Source organism: Palaemon carinicauda, chromosome 2, assembly GCF_036898095.1.
Source record: "Palaemon carinicauda isolate YSFRI2023 chromosome 2, ASM3689809v2, whole genome shotgun sequence".
NCBI classification, from domain to species: Eukaryota; Metazoa; Arthropoda; class Malacostraca; order Decapoda; family Palaemonidae; genus Palaemon; species Palaemon carinicauda.
Window position 1 is genome coordinate 88707578 of NC_090726.1, and position 23867 is coordinate 88731444.

Here is a 23867-nt window from a genome sequence, read left to right on the forward strand (position 1 = left end):
ATCATTATCAAGCCTGCTCTCCAGTAGACATACAATTATAGGGGAATGCTAATGAATGAGGGGCTTTAGTTCTTCATATTTGGCCCTTAAACCCCGACAATTCCATTGCAAAATGGAGGAAAAAAAACTATGGTTTATTTTCTGGAAGACATCTTGGATGAGGTCTTCCCATTCAGTTTTTAATTTAACATTATTTCCCGTAGTCTTCTTTAGAGAGGATCTTGATAAATTAGGTTTTATATTTGTCTTTTTCTTCATGTCCTTTTCACCTAATTGTTAGGGGGGATTGTGAGTATCGTTTTACATGTAAATAGCCTAATTCGTTCCAGGCCTTACAAAAACACCACTAAGTATTTATAAGAAGGCTAAACTCCAATAAACTCAATGAAATACAATCATTTGGATTATTCAATAATAATCTAACCATTGGTAACCTGTAAAATAAATGTATAATTACAGCAAACATTAAGAGTACAGTAACAAAAATGTGGAACCTTACCTTTGGAGTACGGTGATGTGCAAGAGCGAAGTGGCGGGGCAATAGAGGAGGATGAAAACAGCAGAAAACATTAACAAGTGGCAGAAAATATAAACACCTAACTTTAAAAAACAGATTAATGAATGGTAGAAAACATTAACATACTGTATATTTTAGGAAACATTAACAAATGGCAGAAAATATTAACAAATTTTTTTTCTTTTTTTTTTTTTTTTGCTTTTTTTCTAATTTTGTATTTTTTTACTTTACATTTCATATTTTCTAAATTTAATTGTTTTCTTCACCACTGCCACGTTTTTTTCTTCTATCACTTTCAGCTTCCTCTTGCCCTGCTAGTACCAAAGGCCTCTGAAAAAAAAAAATATCCAAGGAAGCTTGTTTCTGGCTGCTTCTTAAGATGTTCCTGAAATAACTCAGGCAAATGTCATTTAAATATTCAAGCGCACGACCTATGATCATTTTTCCGGGTGACTTTTTTCTAAAAGAGCAGCCATTTTATGGTAGCCAGCTAGACTCTCCTTAATTTCTGCTATTGTCAGTGGGTCATCCTCCTCCTCGCAGCTAGAGAACTGTTCCTGAACATTGCTCAGTTGCATGGCCTCCAACTCCTTCAGGTTGCCCGTCGTAAGTTCCTCTTGGTGCTCCTCAATAAGCTCATTAATGTAATCCTCATCAACTTCCAGACCCATGGACGTTCCGAGTCTAACGATCTCGGCAACCTCAGATTGAGCAACAGGTTCAGGATCGTCAACGTTTTCAAAATTGGCTTTGCCTGCAGCTTGGGCAACATGGAAGCCCTCAAAATCTTGTGTGGCAATAGCATCAGGCCATAGCTTCTTCCACGCAAAGTTGAAGGTGCACCACGAAACCTCCTGCCAAGCTGTATCAATGATTTTGAGGCATACCACAACATTAAAATGATCCTTCCAAAATTCACGAAGGGTGATGTTTGTGCTCTCAGTGATTTCGAAACATCTCTTAAAGAAATATTTTGTGTAGTTTCTCAAAGCTCGAAATCACTTGCTGGTCCATGGGCTGTAGGAGAGGGGTGGTGTTAGGCAAAAGATAGAGAACCTTGATAAATGATAAATCCCCTAGGATAAAATCCTCAAGACCAGGAGGGTGAGCAGGGACATTGCCCAACACCAGCAGGTATTTTAGGGGGGAGGCGCTTCTCTTCCAAATATTTCTTCATAGTCGGGACGAAACAAAGGTTTACCCACCCAGTGAACAAGGTTTTTGATATTCAAGATTTAGTATTAGACCTCCACATCACCAGAAGCTTCTCCTTAATCACTTTGTGGGCCTTTAAGGCTCGAGGAGTCTCCGAGTGATACACCAGCAGGGGCTTCACCTTACAATCCCCATTGGCATTTGCACAGAATCCAAGGGTAAACCTCTCCTTCATAGGCTTATGCCCCGGTAGCTTCTTTTCTTCCACTGTGATGAACATCCGACGAGGCACTTCTTCCAGAAAATCCCAGTTTTGTCGCAGTTGAAGACTTGTTGGGGACTGTAAACTCATTGAGCGTCTTGACAAAGGCTTGGGCCGCTTTCGTGTCCAAGCTTGCAGCCTCCCCATGAGGCACCACCGAATGAACGCCAGACCGTCTCTTTAAATTTTTCAAACCACCACCAAGAAGCCTTGAACTCTGGGGGTGCCTGCTTTGCTATCCCTTCTCCTGCATCGTCTTCGGCCCGAGCACACACGAGATCACCAAAAATGGCGCTGGCTTTCTGGCAGATTATCGCCTTGGTGATCGTATTGACCAGCGATTTCCTTACCCTTAATCCAAACAAGCAGCAATCTCTCCATATCATCATGGACGTGGCTCCTCTTCCTGGAGAAAATAGTCATGCCCTTAGAAGGTGTTGCTTCTTTGACGGCTTCCTTATGTTTTAGGGTCGTTCCTATCGTAAACGGATTTTGGCCATATTCCTTCATGATCATACTTAACCGCATGCCAGGCTCGTATTTCTTGATTATTTCCATCTTCATCTCCATAGAAGGCATCAACGTTTTCTTTCCCTGCACCTCAGCAATTTTCATGGGACCCATGGTTAATAAACTAACATAACATTGCAACATGATAGAGTACAATAGTCACGAAAGCAAAATCCCTGACACAAAGTTGATGCATACGATACCACTGCCGAAACAAAATGAAAGAAGAACGCCAATGCGTAGATGCATGATGGAATACACTGCAGTAGATGCTGATCAATAGGAAAGAAGGATCTTATAGCAGTAAACAACAGCAGAGTAGGAAGATAATCAATTGGAGTACGGGAGGATGGTGGCGAGTTTATGGGCTGGCGGCGGGCGAATTTCAAAATCAGTCTCGGAGACGGTTGGGCTCTTGTACCGTTCCTCATCTCATTGCGTGCAGCATTTTTTGCTATGAGAGTCATAAAATGCTTCACATCTCGTTTCGCACCATGAAATTTTTGTAAGCAGAATCTTTCGTGTCAAGAGGTATGACTATAATATGAAAAGCTTTTTTAACAGTTATCTATTTACCAAAATGAAAGAAAAATATATTGCTAATGTTTTGATATGCGTACATACAACCAATACAGTACTGTTTATTGTGTTTCTTATTTTAAAAATTTTCTTATTGATACAAAATCAATTGTAAATAAATAATCATGACATTACAATGAAAATATGTTACGATCCATTATTCATTTACTAAAATGAAAGAAAAATATATAGCTAATGTTTTGATATGCATAGTAGTATAATGTGTATGTACATACTGTACATACACACAAAGTACTATTCATTATGTTTTTTTAACATAAAAATGTTCTTATTGATATAAAATAGGAGAGCAGGATCTTATGGCAGTAACTAGCATCAAGGTAGGGAGATAACCAGTGGGAGAGCAGGACGCTGGTGGCGAGTTTACAGTAATGCGGCGTGCAAATTTTAAAATAATTTTTCAACAGCTGGGCGAATATACTTTCATATCATGAGTAGTTTTTTCGTAATATGAGGTGGAAAAATCTTCGCATCTCTTTTCGTATCATGAATTTTTTATATACAGAATCTTTCGTACCGAGAAGTATTACTGTACTGTATGTAGTAGTAGTTTTATTTACTGTTATGAGTGATTTATTAGTTTATTTTAGGAAGGAAATAAAAATAACAAATTTGGAAATAATTTGTATTTTTCCTAATGTACAAACCTGAAGCTATTTATTAGGGTATTACTTTCGGCAATGCTGAAAACCAGCAAAGACAATTTTAGTGAGGGATAATTACCCCATCCGCTAGTTAGCGGGAGGGGGTTGGGGTAGACTAGCTACCCCGCTCACTCACACCTGTCGGTTGAGTAACCACTTTTGCTTTCTGGCAGGACTTCTAGGGGACAGGGTGGCTGGCCAATTTGTATAAATAGCTCCAGGTTTGTATGTTAGGAAAAATACTAATTATTTCCACATTTGTTATTTGTTCCGACACAGATACAAACCTTCGCTATTTATAGGGTGACTTACTCTTAGGAGGGAGGAAGTTCTACCAACTGGCCTTGGTCATGACCCGGGGTTCCTTCTAACTGATTTTGATCTAATTAGTAGGAACCCTACCCTCACTAAAATCAAAGTAGTTACAAGGTAACTCACTGATAGCGGCCTGAAGAAGCTTGTGTGAGAGAGACTCGTGGCTTGTCTTCACATAGGAACTCGAGTATTCTAAGACATATCCAATACCCTCCCTCAAGAGGTATTGGTGACGTAACAAAGTATTCATTCATACTCAATCTACCGGAATCCAGACATGGATGATTCTATCTTTGATTGTCTTCTTACCATTATGGCTAAGATACAAGAAGATGATAGAAAGGCTTCGTTTGTCTTTGTTGGTGATTTTAATGCTCACCATGGGGAGTGGTTGAGTTCTATCTCTCCTACCGATCGCCATGGCTTAAGAGCTTTAGACTTTGCCTCAGAATCAGGCTGTGAGCAAATCATAAATGAAGCTTCTCACAGGTCTGGTAATTGCTTGGACCTCGTATACACTGACTCCCCTGGCGTTATAACTAGTAAGGTTGGTTCTCCAGTCGGGACTTCTGATCATGCCTTGATTTCATTATTAGTGAAGACTGAGCAGCCTGTCCCTGATATATCATATTCTTGTAAAATTTATATGAAATCTCAAGCAGACTGGAATGGGATTTTGCATGATCTTTTGTGCTTGAATTGGTCACAATTATATAATAGTGTAGATCCTGTTGTCCCTTTGAATGAGAATCTAGTCAACATAATTGATAGGCGTATCCCTAAGGTACCGAATGAAGGACAAACCGTGGTTCAATGATGATTGTAGACGTGCTTATTTGGAGAAGCAGGAGGCCTATCACCTTTGGAAGGGTAACAGATCAGATTTGACCTGGAACAACTATACTCAGCTTCGAGCTTTTGCTCAGAGAGTTTATGCCTCAACTGAAAAGGAGTACAATTTAATCATAAAAGAAACCCTCTCTGGTACAACTCAGGAACATAAATGGTGGTCTATCCTTAAATCTGCACTCTTTGGTGTAGATGCAACAGTTCCTCCTTTACTTAAACCAGATGGCTCAGTCACTCACTGTCCAAAGGAAAAGGCAACCCTTTTGGCTGATGTTTTTGACAGTAAACAGAGTAATGAAAAACTTGAACTTCCTCATTCTTGTTTTCCTGAGGCTAAACTAACTAGTTTAGCTTTTCGATCTCGTGAGATTAAAGCTCTGTTGATGGACCTTGATGCTTATGGAGGTGTAGACCCTAATGGTATTTTTCCTTTGTTTTTTATAAAGACAGCAGATTTCTTAGCTCCAAAGTTATCAGTTATTTTACGCAAGTTAGCAAGAAGAGGAGCTTTTAGCACTTGTTGGAGAATTGGTAATGTTACTCCTCTATGTAAATGTGTTTGTGGTAGCTCAAGTCCCACTGATTACCGCCCAATTTCCATAACTCCCATATTATCTAAAGTTTTTGAACGTCTTCTGGCAAAACGTCTTAATAGGTTTGCTGAAGGTAATCATCTATTCCCTAGTTTGCAATTTGGTTTTCGTAAAGGCCTTGGAGCATGTGATGCCCTTCTTACAATCTCCAATGCAGTACAGAAATCCCTTGATTGTGGTCGGGAAGTTCGTATGATTGGCCTTGATTTTAGTGCTGCCTTTGACCGTGTTAATCATGAGGCCCTTGTTTTCAAACTGAAACAGTTGGGAGTGGGTGGGTCGTTTCTTAGCATTATTATTGATTTTTTAAGTAGTAGATCTCAAAGAGTTGTTGTTGATGGGCACCATAGTGAGTATAGGAATGTGATATCCGGTGTTCCACAAGGTAGTGTTCTTGGCCCATTACTTTTCATACTATATACACATGACATGTGGTTTGGCCTAGAAAATAAGCTTGTTGCATATGCAGATGATGCTACTCTCTTTGCATCAATTCCATCCCCTGAATGTAGATCTGGGGTTGGTGAATCCCTTAATAGAGATTTAGCTAAAATTAGTGCATGGTGCAAATTATGGGGTATGAAATTGAATCCTAACAAAACTCAAAGTATGATTGTAAGTAGGTCAAGGACGGTGGCTCCTCAACATCCGGATCTCAGTATTGATAATGTTTCTTTAAATTTGTATGACTCTTTCAAAATTTTAGGCGTGATTCTTGACAGCAAATTTACTTTTGAGAAACATATAAGGTCTGTGTCTTCTTCAATTGCACAAAAAATTGGCTTATTGAGAAAGTCTTTTAAGATATTCGGTGATCAATCTATTCTGAAGAAGTGTTTTAATTCTTTTATTCTACCTTGTTTTGAGTATTGTTCTCCTGTCTGGTCTTCAGCTGCTAATTCTCATCTTAATTTGTTGGACAGAAACTTACGGTCTATTAAATTTCTTATTCCTGATCTAGATATTAATCTCTGGCACCGTCGATCAATTAGTTCATTATGCATGTTGCATAAGATTTTTCATAACTCTGACCATCCTTTACATTCAGATCTCCCTGGACAATTCTATCCTGTTCGTAATACTAGGCAGGCAGTTAATTCTAATAGCCAGGCCTTCTCCATCATAAGACTCAATACTACGCAGTACTCTAGAAGTTTTATTCCAGCTGTTACCAAGTTGTGGAATGATCTTCCTAATCGTGTTGTTGAATCAGTAGAACTTCAAAAGTTCAAAGTTGGAGCAAATGCTTTTTTGTTGACCAGACGGACATGAGTCTTTTTATAGTTTATATATGACATTTTTGTTGTTGACGTCGTTAATAGTTTATATATGATATATCTCTTTTGACATTACTTTTTTTTAGAATGACTTATTGTTAATTTGTTCTCTTCAGTTATTTATTTCCTTATTTCCTTTCCTCACTGGGCTATTTTTCCCTATTGGAGCCCCTGGGCTTATAGCATCTTGCTTTTCCAATTAGGGTTGTAGCTTGGATAGTAATAATAATAATAATAATAATAATACTCAGGATGCACAAGGGAAATGATTCTTACCTGCAGAGGGGTGAGGTCAGCTATGCTTCGGTCTTGCAGAGCTATTACCCAAGGGGGGGAGAAGGAGAAAGAAAGAAGGGAGCCAGACATTCTTTTCATTCACCCTAGACTAACCCGGGTAACCTCAGCCCTCAACCCTCTGCTACTTGTCCATCAAGGAGCCTGAGGCATTAGATCACTTATTGTGCGGCCACCACAGGACCAATGGAGGTTTCCATGCTCCTGTGGGTTACGTCTTTCAGGTAGTGGGCTGTGAAGGTCGTCCGATGCTTCCACACGCCCGCTTACAATACCTGTGCCACAGAAAAATTCCTCTTGAACGCCAGAGACGTTGCAATGCCTCTGACGTCATGAGCTCTGGGTCAGTTGGACAGAGGAGGATCTGGATATAGAGCATATTCGATTACTTTCCTTATCCAGGAGGAAATAGTATTCCTCGTGACCCTCCTCTTGACCTTCCCCGTGCTGACAAAAAGTGCTCGTACACGGGGGCGAGCTTTTTCTGTTCTTTTTAAGTAACACCTAAGACTCCTTACTGGACATAGTAACAGTTGGTCTGGATCTTCGGTTACAGAACGAAGACTCTCTATCCAAAATGGGCTGAACCTGGAGTCCGGCACACCCGGATTTTGAGATTTAGCTACAAACTCAGGGACGTAGTTGAGGATTACTTCCCCCCCTCTCCTAGAGTTGGAGATATCAGCAGATAGACCATGAAGTTTGCTGACTCTCTTGGCCGAAGCCAGAGCGAGCAGGAACACCGTCTTCCACGTGAGGTGGCGATCTGAAGCCTGGCGTAGTGGTTCATAGGGGAAGCCCTTCAGGGACCTGAGGACCCGAACCACGTTCCAAGGGGAGGTCTTAGCTCTGCCTGGGGGCAAGTAAGCTCGTAACTGCGTATGAGCAAAGAAAGTTCCAACGAGGAGGAAATATCGACCCCTTTCAGTTTAAAAACGAGACTTGAGGCTGAGCAGTAGCCTTTGACTGCCAAGACCGAGAGAAGCATTTCTTCCCGAAGCTATACAAGAAACTCCGCAATAGTTGGAACAGAGGCATCGAGGGGAGAGATACCCCTTCCACGACACCAACCACAGAAAACTGACCACTTTGCCTGGTAGACTGCCTCTGTGGATCTCCTGAGGTGACCAGCCATTCTTTTCGCAACCGGTTGTGAAAAGCCTCTCTGTGTGAGGAGATGCTGGATAGTCTCCAGGCGTGAAGTTGAAGCGAGGCTACAGCACTGTGGAAGATGTTGGCATGTGGTTGTTTGAGGAGGTCGTGCTGTGGAGGAAGCTCCCTCGGGATCTCCGTGAGGAGATGCAGAAGGTCTGGGAACCATTCTGCATGATGCCATAGCAGAGCTATGAGGGTCATTTGCAAGTTGTTGCTTGCTCGTACCTGGTTGAGGACTTTTCTCATCAGACAGAATGGGGGAAACACGTAAGCATCCAGGTTTATCCACCGTTGTTGAAAAGCTTCTTGCCAAAAAGCTTGGGGATCGGTGACTGGGGAGCAGTACAACTGGAGCCTGAAATTCAGGGCCGTTGCGAACAGATCCACAGTCGGGGAACCCCACAATATCAGGACTTTGTTGGCTATCAGAGGATTCAAAGACTACTCGGTGCCAACTATCTGAGTCGCTCTGCTCAGCTTGTCTGCTAGCACATTTCGCTTGCCCGGAATGAAGCGAGCTGATAAGAGTCACCGAGTTGTCCTCTGCCCATCTGAGTATCTCTACTGCAAGATGGCACAGCTGCTGCAAAAAGGTACCGCCCTGTTTGCTTAGATAAGCTACGACGTGTGTTGTCGCTCATCAGCACCACAGAGTGCCCCACCAGGACCTGTTGGAACTCTTTGAGGTCCAGAAAGGCTGCACTCATCTCTAAGAGATTTATGTGCTGGTACCTTTCTGATTTGGACCATTGGCCGGAGATGTAATGGTGCAGCACGTGAGCCTCCCACCCTTATTTTGATGCATCCGAAAAAATCATCAATTTCGGGGGAGAGATGATAAGATCGACCCTTTTGCAGAGGTTCGGTTCCGCCAGCCACCACCTGAGGTCCGACTGTTCCTCTAGCCCTATGCGTACTAGGTGATCCCGGGAATCGGAGTGTTGGTTCCACTGGGATTTTAGTCGCCACTGGAGAGATCTCATCCAGAGGCGACTGTTGGGGACCAGTCGGGTCAGGGAAGAGAGGTGACCGAGAAGGCGAAGCCAATACTGCGCCGGGAGCTCTTCCCGACTGAGGAAGACCTGTGCTATCTCCCTCAGTCTCTGGATCCTTTCGTCTGATGGAAACGCTTTGTGCCTTAGGGTGTCTAATCACATGCCTAGGTATACCAGTTCTTAAAAGGGGAGCAGTTGAGACTTCTCAAGGTTTACCACGATCCCCAGGTCCTGGCAAAACCTTAGAAGCTCGTCTCGGTGGCGGAGAAGGGCCGCCTCCGAGTCTGCCAGAATCAGCCAGTCGTCCAAGTATCTTAGGAGACGGATGCCGACTCTGTGAGCCCAAGATGATACTAGGGCCAATACTCTCGTGAATACCTGGGGAGCTGTGGAAAGACCAAAACACAGTACCCTGAACTGGTAATGCTTCCGATTGAACATGAATCTCAGATACTTCCTGGAAGACGGGTGAATTGGGATCTGGAAGTATGCGTCCTTCAGATCTAGAGTGCACATGAAGTCCTGGGGTCTTATCGCTTGTCTGACTGTGTCGGCCATCTCCATCCTGAAAGGGGTCTGTTCGACAAACCTGTTCAGGGCCGAGAGGTCGATGACTGGTCTCCAGCTTCCAGACGCCTTTTTCACAAGAAAGAGTCAACTGTAGAAGCCTGGGGACCCGTCGAGGACCTCCTGGAGAGCGTCCTTCTTCAACATGGACTGGACTTCTGCCCTGAGGGCAAACTCCTGTGTGGGTCCGTTCGCACAGGAGTTCGATGGAATCGGCACTCGAGTCAGTGGAGGGAGAGAGCGTGAACGGGATACGATGCCCTGAACGAATCACTTCGACCGTCCAGGGTTCGGCCCCGTGGTGAAGCCACCTCTGCCCGCGGCTTTGCAGGCATCACCCCACAGGTGGGCAAATGGGAGGATTGCCTGTCTCATTGGGACCGGCCTCGGCCAGATCCCTTCTTACCCTTTCCTCCACGAAAGGACTTTTTGCTGTGAAAGGCCTGCTTTGCACCCTTTATACCCTGCTGTTTTGGGTCTCTAGCCCTTTTCGGCTGCGGGTTTTGCTGCACTTTCCGCTGCGGCTGAGAGGGGTAAGGTATAACTGTTAAGACCTTTTGGATGAGGGAGTCCTGACTGGACTTCCTCCACCTCTCTGCCACCCGCTTGACATCCTCGGGATGGAACAAAGAATTGCCCTCGAAAGGAGCATTTCTCAGACTCGCTACTTCGGCCTGAGGGAGATGTCTATAGAGCTTGCCTATGATGGCATCTCTCCTCTTCAGGATAGTGTTGGCCCAAAGATTCACTATCTGATGGGAGAGGAACTCGATGGCCCGAGTGCCAGACAATAGGAAAGTCTCCAAAGACTTCCTGGAGGACTCCCGAGATAGGTCTTTAAACTGCATCAGTTGTCCTAAGCATCCTAACCAGAAATCCAGCCACGAAGTAGCCTGCATGGCGTACTTCGCCACCTTTTCCTGGTTAAGGATTTCATAGGCCGAAAAGGAGACGAAGTCCCATAAGTTTCTCGAAGGGGGTGGCCTTCGAGAGTGCCTCTATAGAGTGGTCGAGAGGCAGCATTGGAAGAGATTCCCCGAGGATCTCATAGTACCTCCTCTGAAACACATACGGAGGAGGTAGGAGCTTGGAGGAAGAGTTGGAGTGGAGAGAAGAGGTGGACCCAGTTGCCTGGGACACTGCCTTCTGTTTGGCACTCTTCAACCCCTTTGACCAGGGCAAAGCTGCACTGGTCCTATGAGGTTTCTGAGTGCCATAGAACTGGTCAAGGACCGTTTCTTTTCCATCTAGAGGGGCTGCCGATGGATCTGGAAGTCCATTGATGGAACGGATGCAGGCTAGGCGTGTTCCGACTCCTTCCTCTCATCCTATGTAAGCATAGGGCTAGCGGCTGCTGGCAGAGCGTTGTCCTCGAGATCGCTCTGCCCTTCCACGTCCGAGCTCTCATCCATAAGAGCCCGGCATGGGTCGAAGTCGTCAACTGTATAGACTGGGGATAGGGAGACTACCGGAGAGGTGCTCGTTTCCGGCTGCCTGGGAGGCAGTGAGAAAGGAAGCCTGGCCGAGGATTTGGGGATGGTGAACAAATCCTTCGGTTCCCTCCTACGAGGCCGGAGGTCCTCTGTCCCCAAGGGCCTAGAGGACTCCGTTGGCTTACGGGTGGAATGTAAATCCATTGCCATACGGGGTGAATCCCGTCCGGTCGCAGGTCGTGCCTCCTTAGATACTATCTCGACCGGTAAAGAACGGAAGGAGTCTCCATAGGAAGTAACCCTATCCTCCTTGAGGGGAAAAGGACGAATTCTTTTCCTTTCCCCCTTTGGTCTGGCCTGTGGCATCTTGAACTGCAGGGGGCTACCCTGAGGTTCATGCCTAATCTCCTCCAGAGGTCTTTTGCGAGGGGATGATCGTCTCCCATTGCCTGAAGGACCCGCCTGTGCGGGAACTTCCGACCTCCTCCTAGGATAGGAGGGAGGAGAGGACCCTGGGAAGAAAGGAGGTGACAAGGAAATCCTAGGTGTATCACCCAAGGACTGGGAGCGGGGAAATACTCCCTTCATGGCTTGGCGCATTATATTGAATAAGTTGCTAAGCCACGGAGGGTCACGGGCTCCTGAGGAACTAAAGGGAAGGTCCTTAGGAAAGGACTGCTCCCTGGGTTTAGGAACCTGGGCAGGTTTCCTAACCCTCTTGTCTGATGGAGGCTTCCCTACAGGCAAGATCAGCACAGGCTTACCTTTAGGGATAGGGTCTGGGCTCGGTTGCAAAGGCAACTGTTGTCTCCGTTGAGGCCTAAGGGGCTCGAGAGACTGAATGCGAGCGCCAAGATGGTCGTGCGCTCTTGAGCCAGACTGTTGGTAGGCAGAAGGGAGCTCGTGCACGCGCCTTTCCCGATTGCGCGCACCTTTTTCGCGCTCCTGGAGCGCATGAGGTTGTTCGCTGACCTGACGCGCATAAGGTTGCTCGTGCGCATGGCGCGCAACAGGATGTTCGTGCGCATGGTGAGCAACAGGATGTTCGTGCATATGGCGCGCCAAAGGATGAACCCACGCGCCATGATCGCCATATCGCTTGCGCGCGTAAAGACGGTCGTGTGCGCCAATTCGGTCATACGCGCCAATTTGGCCGTGCGCGCCAACTTGGTCGTGCACGCGGGAGCTCTCAGGTTGGTGAGGGAACTCCCTGCTACGCTCACCCTAAGTTTCACGATAGCTTGTGTTGTGTGAGCGCGAAAGATCAACACAACGAGGGTTTAAAAACTCTCTGTCATAAAAAGAATGACTCTGGTCACGAGAACCCGAAAGTTCAGCGTGAACTGTGTTGCGCGAACCCGAAGGATCAACGCAACGAGAAACCGGAGTTTCTCTGTCACGATACACCGAAATGTTAGCGCAACTAGTTACGAGAGCCCAAGGGTTCAGCGTAACTCAGGTTACGAAACCCCGAAGGGTCAGCGTAACTCAGGTTACGAAACCCCGAAGGGTCAGCGTAACGAGGAATCGAGGTTCCTCTGTCACGAGATCCCAAAGGATCAATGTGACTGACGGTACGAGAACCCGGAGGTTCAACGTTACTGTCGTTACGAGAACCCAAGGGTTCAGCTTAAGAGAAACCTAAAGGTTTCAAGTCGCAAGAGCCCGAGGGTTCAGCGTAAGAAAAACCCAAAGGTTTCAAGTCGCGAGAGCCCGAAGGTTCAGCGCGACGGAGACCCGAAGGACTCCTGCTGTCATGAGAATCCGCAGGATCAACATGACGAGAGCCCGAAGGCTCACGATCACACTAGCCCAAAAGGGCTGATCATCACGAGACCCCGAACGGTCAACGTGAGGAAAACCAGCAGGTTCAAAAAGACGTCTCCTTGCAGCCCGAGGAGGAGAACGCCCAAGGTGGAGAGGGGTTACCCATCCCTCCACTCTACGAACCTCCAGAGAGGAACATACAACAAACTCCGCCCAAGGGGAAGGCTGATTAAGGTCAACAGATAAAACCTCCGCAGGGGAGAAAAGTTCTTCCGAAAGAGAACTAAGCTTATAACAAGGTTCTCTTTCCGCCTCTGGAGGAGAACCTAAAGCGTAAGGAGATTGCCGAAGCACAGAGGCAACCTTCTCTTGCGAACGAGAGATATGTTCCCCCGAAGGGGAAGCTTGCCTTGGAGAGAGCCCTGCCACCACCCCTGGTGCTTAGCTAACTCCTCGGCGTCGGAACCAGACCCAAGGTCTGGAAAAGAACAGGCGCTCCCTGCGAGAAGAGAAGGAGCCGACTCACTAGGGGAGCCGCCATCCTCATCTATCCCACAGTGTTGACCTGGAGTCACAAGCCCTGCGCTACTGCTCGACCGTACCCCGGAAAGGCCTGGTCGAGGATTAGCTTCGGGCAGAGATTTGGGCGTAGAGGAAGCAGAAGCCCACGATTTCTTCGATTTTGAGGAAGACCCCGCAAGCGAAGATTCGCGTTTAGACCTCTTCTTCTTCTTACGCGCAAACCTCTCCCACTGGGAGGCAGGCCACTCCCTACACTCGGAACAGGTGTTGTCCAGCGAACACTGAGTTCCCCGCCAAGCCGAGCATAAAGGGTGTGAGTCCGTCTCCACGGACGACATAAAGGTGCCGCAGCTGCGGCCTTCAATCCCTGGACATGTCCGCATAGCGGGACAATAACCATACACACACAAAAGAAAAAGAAAAAGTAATAAAGTCAAGGCAGTTTATTTAACGGGAGAGAGAGACGGCACGTCTGCACTCTACCGAGCCAAAATTAAAGGTGGTTACTCAACCGACAGGTGTGAGTGAGCGGGGTAGCTAGTCTACCCCAACCCCTTCCCACTAACTAGCGGATGGAGTAATTATCCCTCACTAAAATTGTCTCGGCTGGTTTTCAGCGTTGCCGAAAGTAAAACCCTATAAATAGCGGAGGTTTGTATCTGTGTCGGAACAAACAGGAGTTTCTACAGTACAGTACAGTACCATTAGAGTAATGTAACCTTCTGTACTTAAAAATTACAGAAATATAACTTACAGTGCAGTTAGTGGACCATGTGAAAACAATGTAGGTAGTTATTTAGGGAGGAAGCCGATTGCACATAGGCAGTGGATAGTTGACTGACCTTTGGGCATCAATATAACGCATTGGTTTTTTATCTAACACCCTTGAAGATCGAGGGTTACCTGCTGTATTATAAATATCTAAGGACAATATGAAAAACACACCTTTCTTCACCAGGAGGAGCATTTCTTGAACGCCTGTTAGTTCTCTCGGATACTTCACGTTCATACTTCTCCCTCCTAGATCTGTCCTGGCCTCCTTCCCTCATGCTGTATCTTGGATCAACATGATACCGAACCTCAAAGTTTTCAAAATGACCTGTACATAAGAGAAAAAAACATAAATGTTCTGATTTCTACAAATGTACACATTCCAAACCATTCATAAAGCTTATTTATTTCAGCAGATAAAATGTTATCATCATTAATGCCTATGCCTCTATAGCTGGAGGGTGCAACTCATATTGTTGAGCTTTAACAACCAATATGAAAAAAGATACCTCAATACACTGTCTTTCCCAAATGGCTGAAATATAAATTTCCATCTAATTTTCAAACAATTGTTAACTACTGCTTTCTAATGAGTTTATTTGTTATTTATCTATAATTTTTATCTTTAATGGCATCTGACAATGGTTCTCCTCTCCATTTACAGACCTTTATTATGTGAAGGTTTGCATAGTTAATGATTTTCTTTCATTGTTTCATATCCATATCTTGTCATTATCAATAATAAATACCTCCAACATCAGTGAGAACATGAACTATCTAGTTCTTTGGTTTTATAACTTAATACTGAATTACTTAGTCATAATTTTTACTAATTACAGTATGAAAGAAATGATAAAAATACTTACCACCTCGGAAATGTCTTATAGCTTGTTTTTCATATGGATCCAGATACTGATCAGTAATTTCATCCGGTTGTTTATACACAGGTGAGGCTGGCCGGGTATAATAGTCATTTTCTCTATCTAATTCTGCCTGGCCCAAGCTTAGATTGAAGCGCTTCTCTTCAAAGTCTGCATCAGTTTCTTTTCGTTTATTAGCTCTTTTCATCATCTGCATAACGATAATAATTAGCAAACATTTCAAGAAAATTGAAATGCTAAAAATTCATCCAATCCAATTGTAAAATACAAAGTGAAAATTAAAATAATATACAATCAGTTTTCGTTATTCAAATATAGATACGCAAAATATTTCAAATATAATTTAGTTTTTCCCACCCTCTCCCAATGTCCTTTATGATATGATTGGTGCACTCCAACATAAGCTTGCTCCCAAACCTCTTTTTTTTATCTATTCAACTGTACTGTATACATGTACAGTATTGCTATTGTAATAAGATGATACTCTCCAGTATAATAATACTGATAACAATAATAATAATAATAAAAAAAGAAAAGCAAATGTACAAAAGAACTTTATCATTAACATATACAAACTACTTGGCCCTAAACCCATGCTGTAAAATCTTCCTGTACAATTTTAAATGATTAAAAGAGGGTCTTATATACAGTATCCTCGTGTAATACTTAGTAATATGAAATGCATGATAAAAAAACAATAGCATTTCAGTTATGATAAAACATTCTCTCTCTATAAAATAAAGGTAAAATTTTCACAATTTAATTGTTTTTAATTTATAATCAGATGTTTTATAATTCTTTTTAGAAAAATTATGCTATTTCAGGTAAAATAATAAAATAAAAATTTAGATAAAATTTCTGATAACATGGTTTTTTATATTATAACAAAAACTTGTATTTTTATAAAGCTCTTTAAAGACATCATAACATTATAACATGAAATATGTTCAAGCTCTACTCAACATTCTTTTTTCACATCTGCATTACACACTGTAGTCGAAAAAAATAAGAAATTTCCCTTATCAGCTGGTTAGTCTAAGAAAAAGTCAAGTTCAATCTATTTTTCTGACAGCGTGGTTGTAGTATTTAAAATTTTAAATAGCATTTGCATTTTTTCTAGATATACAAAACTGAACCATATATTGGGTTAGCTCTAGCACAGCTTTTGCTACAAGATTGAAGAATTAGTGTGGGTCTAGCAATACTGCGAGTTGATGCCACTATATTGAATTCTCAGCGTCTTTTGGTCGGGACTTGCAGGGTGCTTGAGGCAGGATATATATGTAAATGACTACGGAAAAACACAAAATTATTTTCTAAAATTGAAGTTTGTTTCTATGCAGATACAAATCCTCATCATTTATTGGGAAGTTTTCCTTTAAGTGGGAGGAAATCCCCAACAACAAATAAGGCATCTGTCTGACCCTTGATATGAAAAGTTATGCCCATCTCTGATAAAAGGTAAGGGGCATGACGTTCAAGCCTTGTGTGACATAAAGGCAAGTGACAAAGTTATGGCATGACAAAAGATTTAATTAGCATAAGAATATTCATAGGTAGTATGATGTCCAAGGCACCACCCACCCGTTAAGATACTACCGCTAGAGTGTTATTGGGTTCTTTGACTGGCCAGATATATTACATTGGGTCCCTCTCTGGTTATCGTTCATTTTTTTCTTTGCTTTCACATACACACAGAACAGTCTGAACAATTCTTTACACAGTCTCCTCTTTCCTCATGCACCTGACAACACCAAGATAACCAAAAATATTGTTTTTCATTCAAGGGTTAACTACTGCACTGTTATTGTTCAGTGGCTACTTTCCTCTTAGTGAGGGTAGCAGAGACTTTAGCTATGGTAAACAGATCTCCTAGAAGGCCACTCCAAAATCAAACCATTGTTCTCTAGCCTTGGGTAGTGCCATAGCCTCTGTACCATGGTCTTTTATTGTCCTGGATTAGTTCTCTTGCTTAAGGATACACTTGGGCATACTATTCTATCTGTTTCCTTATAATCCTTTCCTCAATGGACTATTTTCCCTGTTGGATCCCTTGGGCTTATAGTATCCTAATTTTCCAATTAGGGTTGTAGCTTAGCTAGTAGTAATACAGTAAGAATAAAATAATATTTAATTGAAGGATACATAATACAATCATAACCCCCAGATGTGAGCTCATCTGCAGGAGTTCCCATCAGCACTGATACTACCAATGCAGGATGAGAAAGAAGAGAGGATGATCCTACACATTCAACTCTCACACTAGTTGAGCAGCCACAACAGGACCTAGAGAGAAGGTATCTAAGGACCTTTGGGAACAATCCTTAAAGTAGTGAAAAGTGAAGGTAGTCTGTCTCTTCCTGGCAACCACTCTAGGATTTTGTGCTACTGAGTGGTTCTTGCAGAACACTAAGGTTGTGACATCACAGATAACATGCGCTTTGGGAGGAACCCCAGTAGATGCTTCTCCCAAAGATTTATAAGCTCTCATAATTGTCCCACATAACCAGAAAGAGATCATGTACTTGGTTACTTTCTTCTTTCGTCTGATACTGACAAACAAGTTGGAGATACAGTACCTGGATGGCAAGATGTAGTCCTCTTTAAATAAAGATGGACTTCCCTCACATGATATAGTAACAAACTGTCCAAGTCATCAGTTATCTCCTTGATTAGTGAAATGGACCAGTCAAACTGATTACCGTTTAAAGATGGACTTTGGATCTTAGCTATACATTCAAGTACAAATGAAAATGACAGATCTCTCCACCCCTTGGAGTGAGACAGAAAATAAGATAGACCATGAAGCTCGCTCACCCACTTCGATGATGCCAGGGCAAGGACGAATACTGTTTTAACATTAGATCTTTGTCCACAGCTTTATGGAGGGGTTCATAAGATGCCATCTTTAGGGACCACTGAACCTTTATTACGCTCCACTGGGGGTCTGATTTCCCGTGGTGGACACAATTGCTCAAAACTCTTACTCAAAGCTGAGAGTTCCCATGAGGAGGGGAAGTCATAATTCCCTCCAGTTTAAACACAGGGCTCAAGGCTGAGTGATATACTTTCACTGCCGTGGCTAGGAGAAGTTTCTCCTTCTAAAGAAAGACTACAACTAAAAAGTCTGTAATCTGGGGAATAGTGGCATTAAGTGGAGCAATGTCCCTTCCATGACAACATTCACAAAAAAGGCCCACTTTGCCTGGTAAACTGTTGTGAAGAGCTTGCAGAGGTAACCTGCAAGTTGCTTCGCAGTTGGTCTCGTAATGCAGGATAACTTCCAGCCATAAAGAGGAAATGAACTACTTCGCGGAACTTTTTCACGTGAGGTTGTCAACAAAGGTTTAGCCAGGCTGGAAATTTTCTTGAAGCTTCTATGAGCAGGTCTAGAAGACCTAAATACCACTCCACTTAAGGTCACTTGGCGCTACTAGCGTTACTTTTAGATTTTGGGATGTTCTGATTTTGTTCAGAACCTGACGGATCCAGGGGAAAGGCACAGACGTCCATATCATCCTAGGGGTGTTGGAACGTATCTTCCATTACTTTAGCTGGCTCCAGGACCAGAGAACAATACACTGCTAGTCTGTGGTTCAGGTGTGTGGCAAACATGTCGATGACCGATGAACCCCACAAAGTCAGGATTCAAAGACAATTCTGAACAAACTATCATTCCTATTTGGTTCAGATTGTCTGCTATTACATTCCTTTTCCACAGGATATAACGGACTGAGAATTGGACAGTGTTAACTTGAGCCCAATGTTGCATCCCTACCGCCAAGTGGAAAAGGAGGCGAGACACAGAACCTCACTCGATGTATGTCACTACAGTAGTGTTGTCGCTCATCAACCACTAAGTAATTCTTGACAGTTTCTGTTTAGTGAAGTAACGCTAGATATGTAACATTTACTTCCAAGTAGTTTATATGGAACAACTTGTCGTCCAGTGTGCATGTTCCTGACACTTTTTCCCTTTGAAAATGGGCTCCCCACCCTCGGAGAGAAGCATTAAAGAATTGGAGGAAGACTGGTGGATGAGCCTGTAGAGGTGTTCCAACCAACAGGTTCTCCTTGATTCACTGGGAGAGATCTTGCAGTACTCTCAGGAGAGTAAATGGCAGGTTGGATGGTTGGGACCATTGGCTTTTCAATGCCACTACACTGAACGTAGACGCATTCTCCCATAGGGCACTAATTTTTCTAGAGAACCAAGATGCCAGAGAAGCTTCGTCCAAACATGAGCTTGAAAAACCTTCAGAAGAGGTGCTATGGTCTGCTGGAGCCACAGAATTTGTTTTAGATGGAAACACTCTAGCTTGGACAGTCTATGTCCATGCCAAAGTACTGAAAACAACACTGTGGTTAGAGAATTGACTGCTTTTAATTTAACCGGATTCCCAGATCATCTCAAAATTCCAGTACTAGTCTCCTGTGGCGTCTAAGCCTAGCTCTTCAGTATGCCAGTAACAACCAGTTGTCCATGTAAGGCAGCAGTCTATTTCCATGGCATGCATCCATGAGAAAACTAGAGTGAAGAGACAAGTAGACCTGTGCAGCTGTCAACAGGCCAAAGCACAGCACTTTGAACTGAAATAACGTATCCTTCCTTGAAAGGAAAACCGCAGATACCTCCTTGAGCTTGGATGGACTGAGATCTGAAAGTATGCATATTGAGGGTCTATGGACAACAGGAAATTGTTCTGCCGATTTTCTTGGATAACTGAACAGGGAGTTTCCCCCTTCAAGCGGGTCTGTAGGATGAACTGGTTCAAACGGGGAAGGTCCATGATGGGTCTCCAAACTACCGGATATTTCTCCACTAGGAAAAGGTTGTTTAATAAACCTGGGGACCCATCTAAGACTTCTTCAATGGTATTCTTCTCCAGTATCTTTTGTCCTTCATGTAAGAGAATGTCTTTCTGGGACCCCATCGAATAGAATGATGGGATCATCAGAATCTGTGTCAGAGGAGGGTGATATCCCATGAACAGGTTGTTAATACCCTGAATACAGAGTAACCCTACCGCCTGAGGATTTGCCTCATGAAACTGCCACCTTGTTCAATGACTTTGTAGGCATCCCCTCACCAGTGGGGAGTCCGGGGACATGCTATCTCTGACAGACAACTCTATGCCACAGTTCCTTCTGAATGAGGGATCACCTCTGCTCTTATATTGCTCAGCAATGTCAGGAACCATGCTGGGATGTCTGCTTTAGAAGAGATGGTCTAGCCATGGCTGGAGAAGAAGAACAAGTAAATGTGTTGCAGCTGCTCACCTGAAAACAGAACCCTGGCTACACTTTTCCCATTTCACAACTATTGCAGCCACTTCCGCAGGTGGGTAGTGTCGGGTGGTTTTTAACATAGGTGTTTCTCAGGGCTAATATATCTCTAGCACACATATGTCGGGCAAACTGAGAAGAGAAATTACCCCAGATAAAGGCACACTCGTGAAGCATAAATTCTAGAGCTTTTGCTCCAGAACAAACAAGGATACTGTATCAGGTTCCAACAAGATTTAATACACAGCACAGGACATATTCCTGACTAATGGTTGAGCCAGAAGCAGGCCTGAAGAACTGACATGGTTGTGGCTTCTAGATTCTGCAACTCTCGGGCAAAGAAGGTAGGTGTTTGATGATTAAAATGATCACTAAATGTTCCTGGTGTCAGGGTAGCCACATCCAGGTCAATAGGAAGATTAGGATGCGCTCCTGTCGGAACATAAAACTTAAGCTGACAGGAGAGAGCAGGAGGAGGTAGTCTTGATAACACTACTCTAATTGGGGGTTTATGGTATCTGGAATTTGTTTATTCAACAATAAGGTATCTTCAGCTTGGTTAAATTGAATAATGTCAAACTTATGGCAAGCATTTTAGAGTTCCAAAAGAAACCATCAATAAGACAGTGTCTCCCAACCACAGGATCGCGAGAGGCTTCGCCAAGGAAGTTAATATGGTGAAGACACAATATTTTCATAAAATTGAATGCTTCTCATGGACCAGAGGCTGGAACCTCCCAAGGAGCAACACCTGTTACATCAGAGGAGACTGTTGCAGTAGAAAGTTCAAGAAAATCTTCTAAAACTATGAGGGATGAAGGGCCTGGAGATGCATGTCTACGCTTATACAATAACAAAGTTGGTTCCTGTTTAGAAACTGTCCTGGAATTTTTATTCTCATATGAAACGCTTTTTTGTTCATGGCGAACCTCGGACGTATAAAGAGGAGAGTGACGGAGATCAATAAAAATCATAACTGGAAGTCCTCCATTCCGGTGAAACAGGCTCATAATACATAATAAGACAGTGGAGAAAAAGAGTGTTTTACCTCTTTCTCAGCTAATGAACAGTAAAAACTGGATTTCTGTAACAATCTTTCTATGAAAATTAGCTCTTTCTGAGCCTTCAATGCATATGTGATGCATAAACTTCTGAAGGAGAACTAGGTCTCTGACATTTGTGTGCTGGAGGGGTACAATACTGGGAAGAAAGAGGAACAAGTTTTAGAAATAGAGGATAAAGCTTCACACTCCATTTTCTATCACTAGAATGCAAACAAGCTCTGACCTCACAAAGATTCTTTACTATAACTTGAAATTTTTGATCGGTGAATCACTGACAAGCGGTTGAAATCCTACAAAGGAGATTATGGAGAGGAAAACAAAGCTCTCGAATTAGGTACACACACAATAGTGGAACACCAACCGGTAGCACACAAGCACCAGGGCACATGCCTCGTTCATGTAGATGCACTAGCGGACGTTTCTCTGAAGCTTTGTGAGTGTGTATACAGTGGTTTGTGGGAATGCACACAACTGAAAAGTTAGCAGTAGCACTAGTGTGATAAGATTTAAACTCTGAGTCTTTAGTCTAGATGATTTACAAGGGGAATGATGAGTCACTACTTCCCTAACAGAAGAAGCAGAGCCTATAGAACTCAATGAGGTAATAGGAAAGGCTGAAGAATTTATAGAAGAAACTGTTTCACTAATTTCCTCTTAAGGGAAGCTGTACCTGTGGGACCCTGTAGGAGGTCAACAGAAAGAGCTGGCACACAAGAAGGAAGATCATGGAGGGGAATAAGAATCCTTTAAGGCCATAGGAGCCATATGAGGAGACGTGTCTTACAGTCGTAGAATGACGAAGCATACGTTTTGGTGTACGCTGTGGAGACACTTGCCTTACTTGTATAGGGGAAACTTCTGGAACAAACAAGAAATCTTCCTGGTCTCCCATATCTAAAATAAATAACTGCAAGTACAAGCTTAACACACTCGGATGAATTAAAAGAACAAGCAGGATTCTCAAACTCTGGCAATATCAGAGGTGCATCCACTGAAGTATTATCCTTAGTTTGCATAAGGGCAGATGTTAGAGGGTCAAGATCACTAGGCACACTACATCAATGAACTCGTGCACAGAAGATGGGTCGCTGTCCTTTGTTATCGGCATCTCGGGAAAACTCGGATAATGAAGGACCAGACAGAGGAAGTTCAGTGCTTGAAAAAGAATGCTTCAGCTTCTTATTATTATTATTTGCTATGCTACGACCCTAGTTTGAAAAGCAGGATGCTATAAGCCCTGGGTTCCAACAGGGAAAATAGCCCAGTGAGGAAAGGAAACAAGGCAAAAATATACACCACTAAGATATTCCTATATAAATTACAAAAACTTTAACAAAACCAAAGGAAGAGAAATTAGATAGAATAGTGTGTCCGAGTGTACCCTCAAGCAAGAGAACTCTAACCCAAGACAATGGAAGACCATGGTACAGAGGCACTACCCAAGACTAGAGAACAATGGTTTAATTTTGGAATGTCCTCCTCCTAGAAGAGTTGCTTACCATAGCCACTGAACAATTACAGGACAATAGTTAACCCCTTGGGTGAAAAAGAATTGTTTGGTAATCTCAGTGTTGTCAGGTGTATGAGGAAAGAGGAGAATCTGTAAAGAATAGGCCAGACTATTCGGTGTATGTGTAGGTAAAAGGAAAGTGAACCGTAACCAGAGAGAAGGATCCAATGTAGTATTATCTGGCCAGTCAAAGGACCCCATAACTCTCTAGCAGTAGTATCTCAATGGGTGGCTGGTGCCCTGGCCAACCTACTTACTTTCAAAGAAGAAACTGTCGGAGGGAAACAGCCCAGTTTAGCCTTCTTTTTCCAGTGACAGTAATACTTCACCCATTATGAGGGCAATCACTCCTAATAAATTTCAAACGGGGTGTTCATATCGCTTCTCTTTCCTCTACACGTACCATACAAGGGATGGGAATCAATTTCTACTAGACTCGAGAAAGTGTCACCAGGGGGAACTTTAAGACCGTTGCAGGTTCTCATAAACACATGATGTTTAATACTCATTTTGAGAGTAAGAAAAATAATCACACAAAGCACTGAAGGAAAGTCTGTAATAGTAGACTGCTTGTCATTGCGACCAAGAGAAGAGTGAGAACGCAATGGTAGCATTAACTCGCAGAAGTGTTGTGGGTCCAAGACATAACCCTACAATGCTGCTAGATCCACAATAATTCTTCAATCTGGTTAAAACAAAAGCTGCACCAGAGCTAACCCTATAAATAACGGGTTTGTACCAGCATAGGATCAAGCAGATACAGTATAGAAATTTTTTTTTTTAGCTTAGTTGAACATACTGTATATCACATTATCCATATTATGAAATGACAAATTCGAAGATAATTTGTATTTTTCCTAACCATACAAACCTTAGCTATTTACAAAGGGTTACCTTTTA

General features: G+C 43.3%; 1 protein-coding gene across 21 annotated transcripts in view; it reads right to left on the reverse strand.

Annotated features, from left to right (window-relative positions):
* Positions 1-23867, reverse strand: part of LOC137625896 (zinc finger CCCH domain-containing protein 18-like) — a 384898-nt gene that overhangs the window by 237426 nt on the left and 123605 nt on the right. For all 21 annotated transcript variants that reach the window (XM_068356883.1, XM_068356874.1, XM_068357032.1 and 18 more), the window contains exons 7-8: positions 15093-15297; positions 14401-14554 (exon numbers count right to left, since the gene is read on the reverse strand). In XM_068356883.1, the coding sequence (XP_068212984.1) occupies positions 14401-14554; positions 15093-15297 (359 nt within the window). The remainder of the gene's footprint in view (positions 1-14400; positions 14555-15092; positions 15298-23867) is intronic.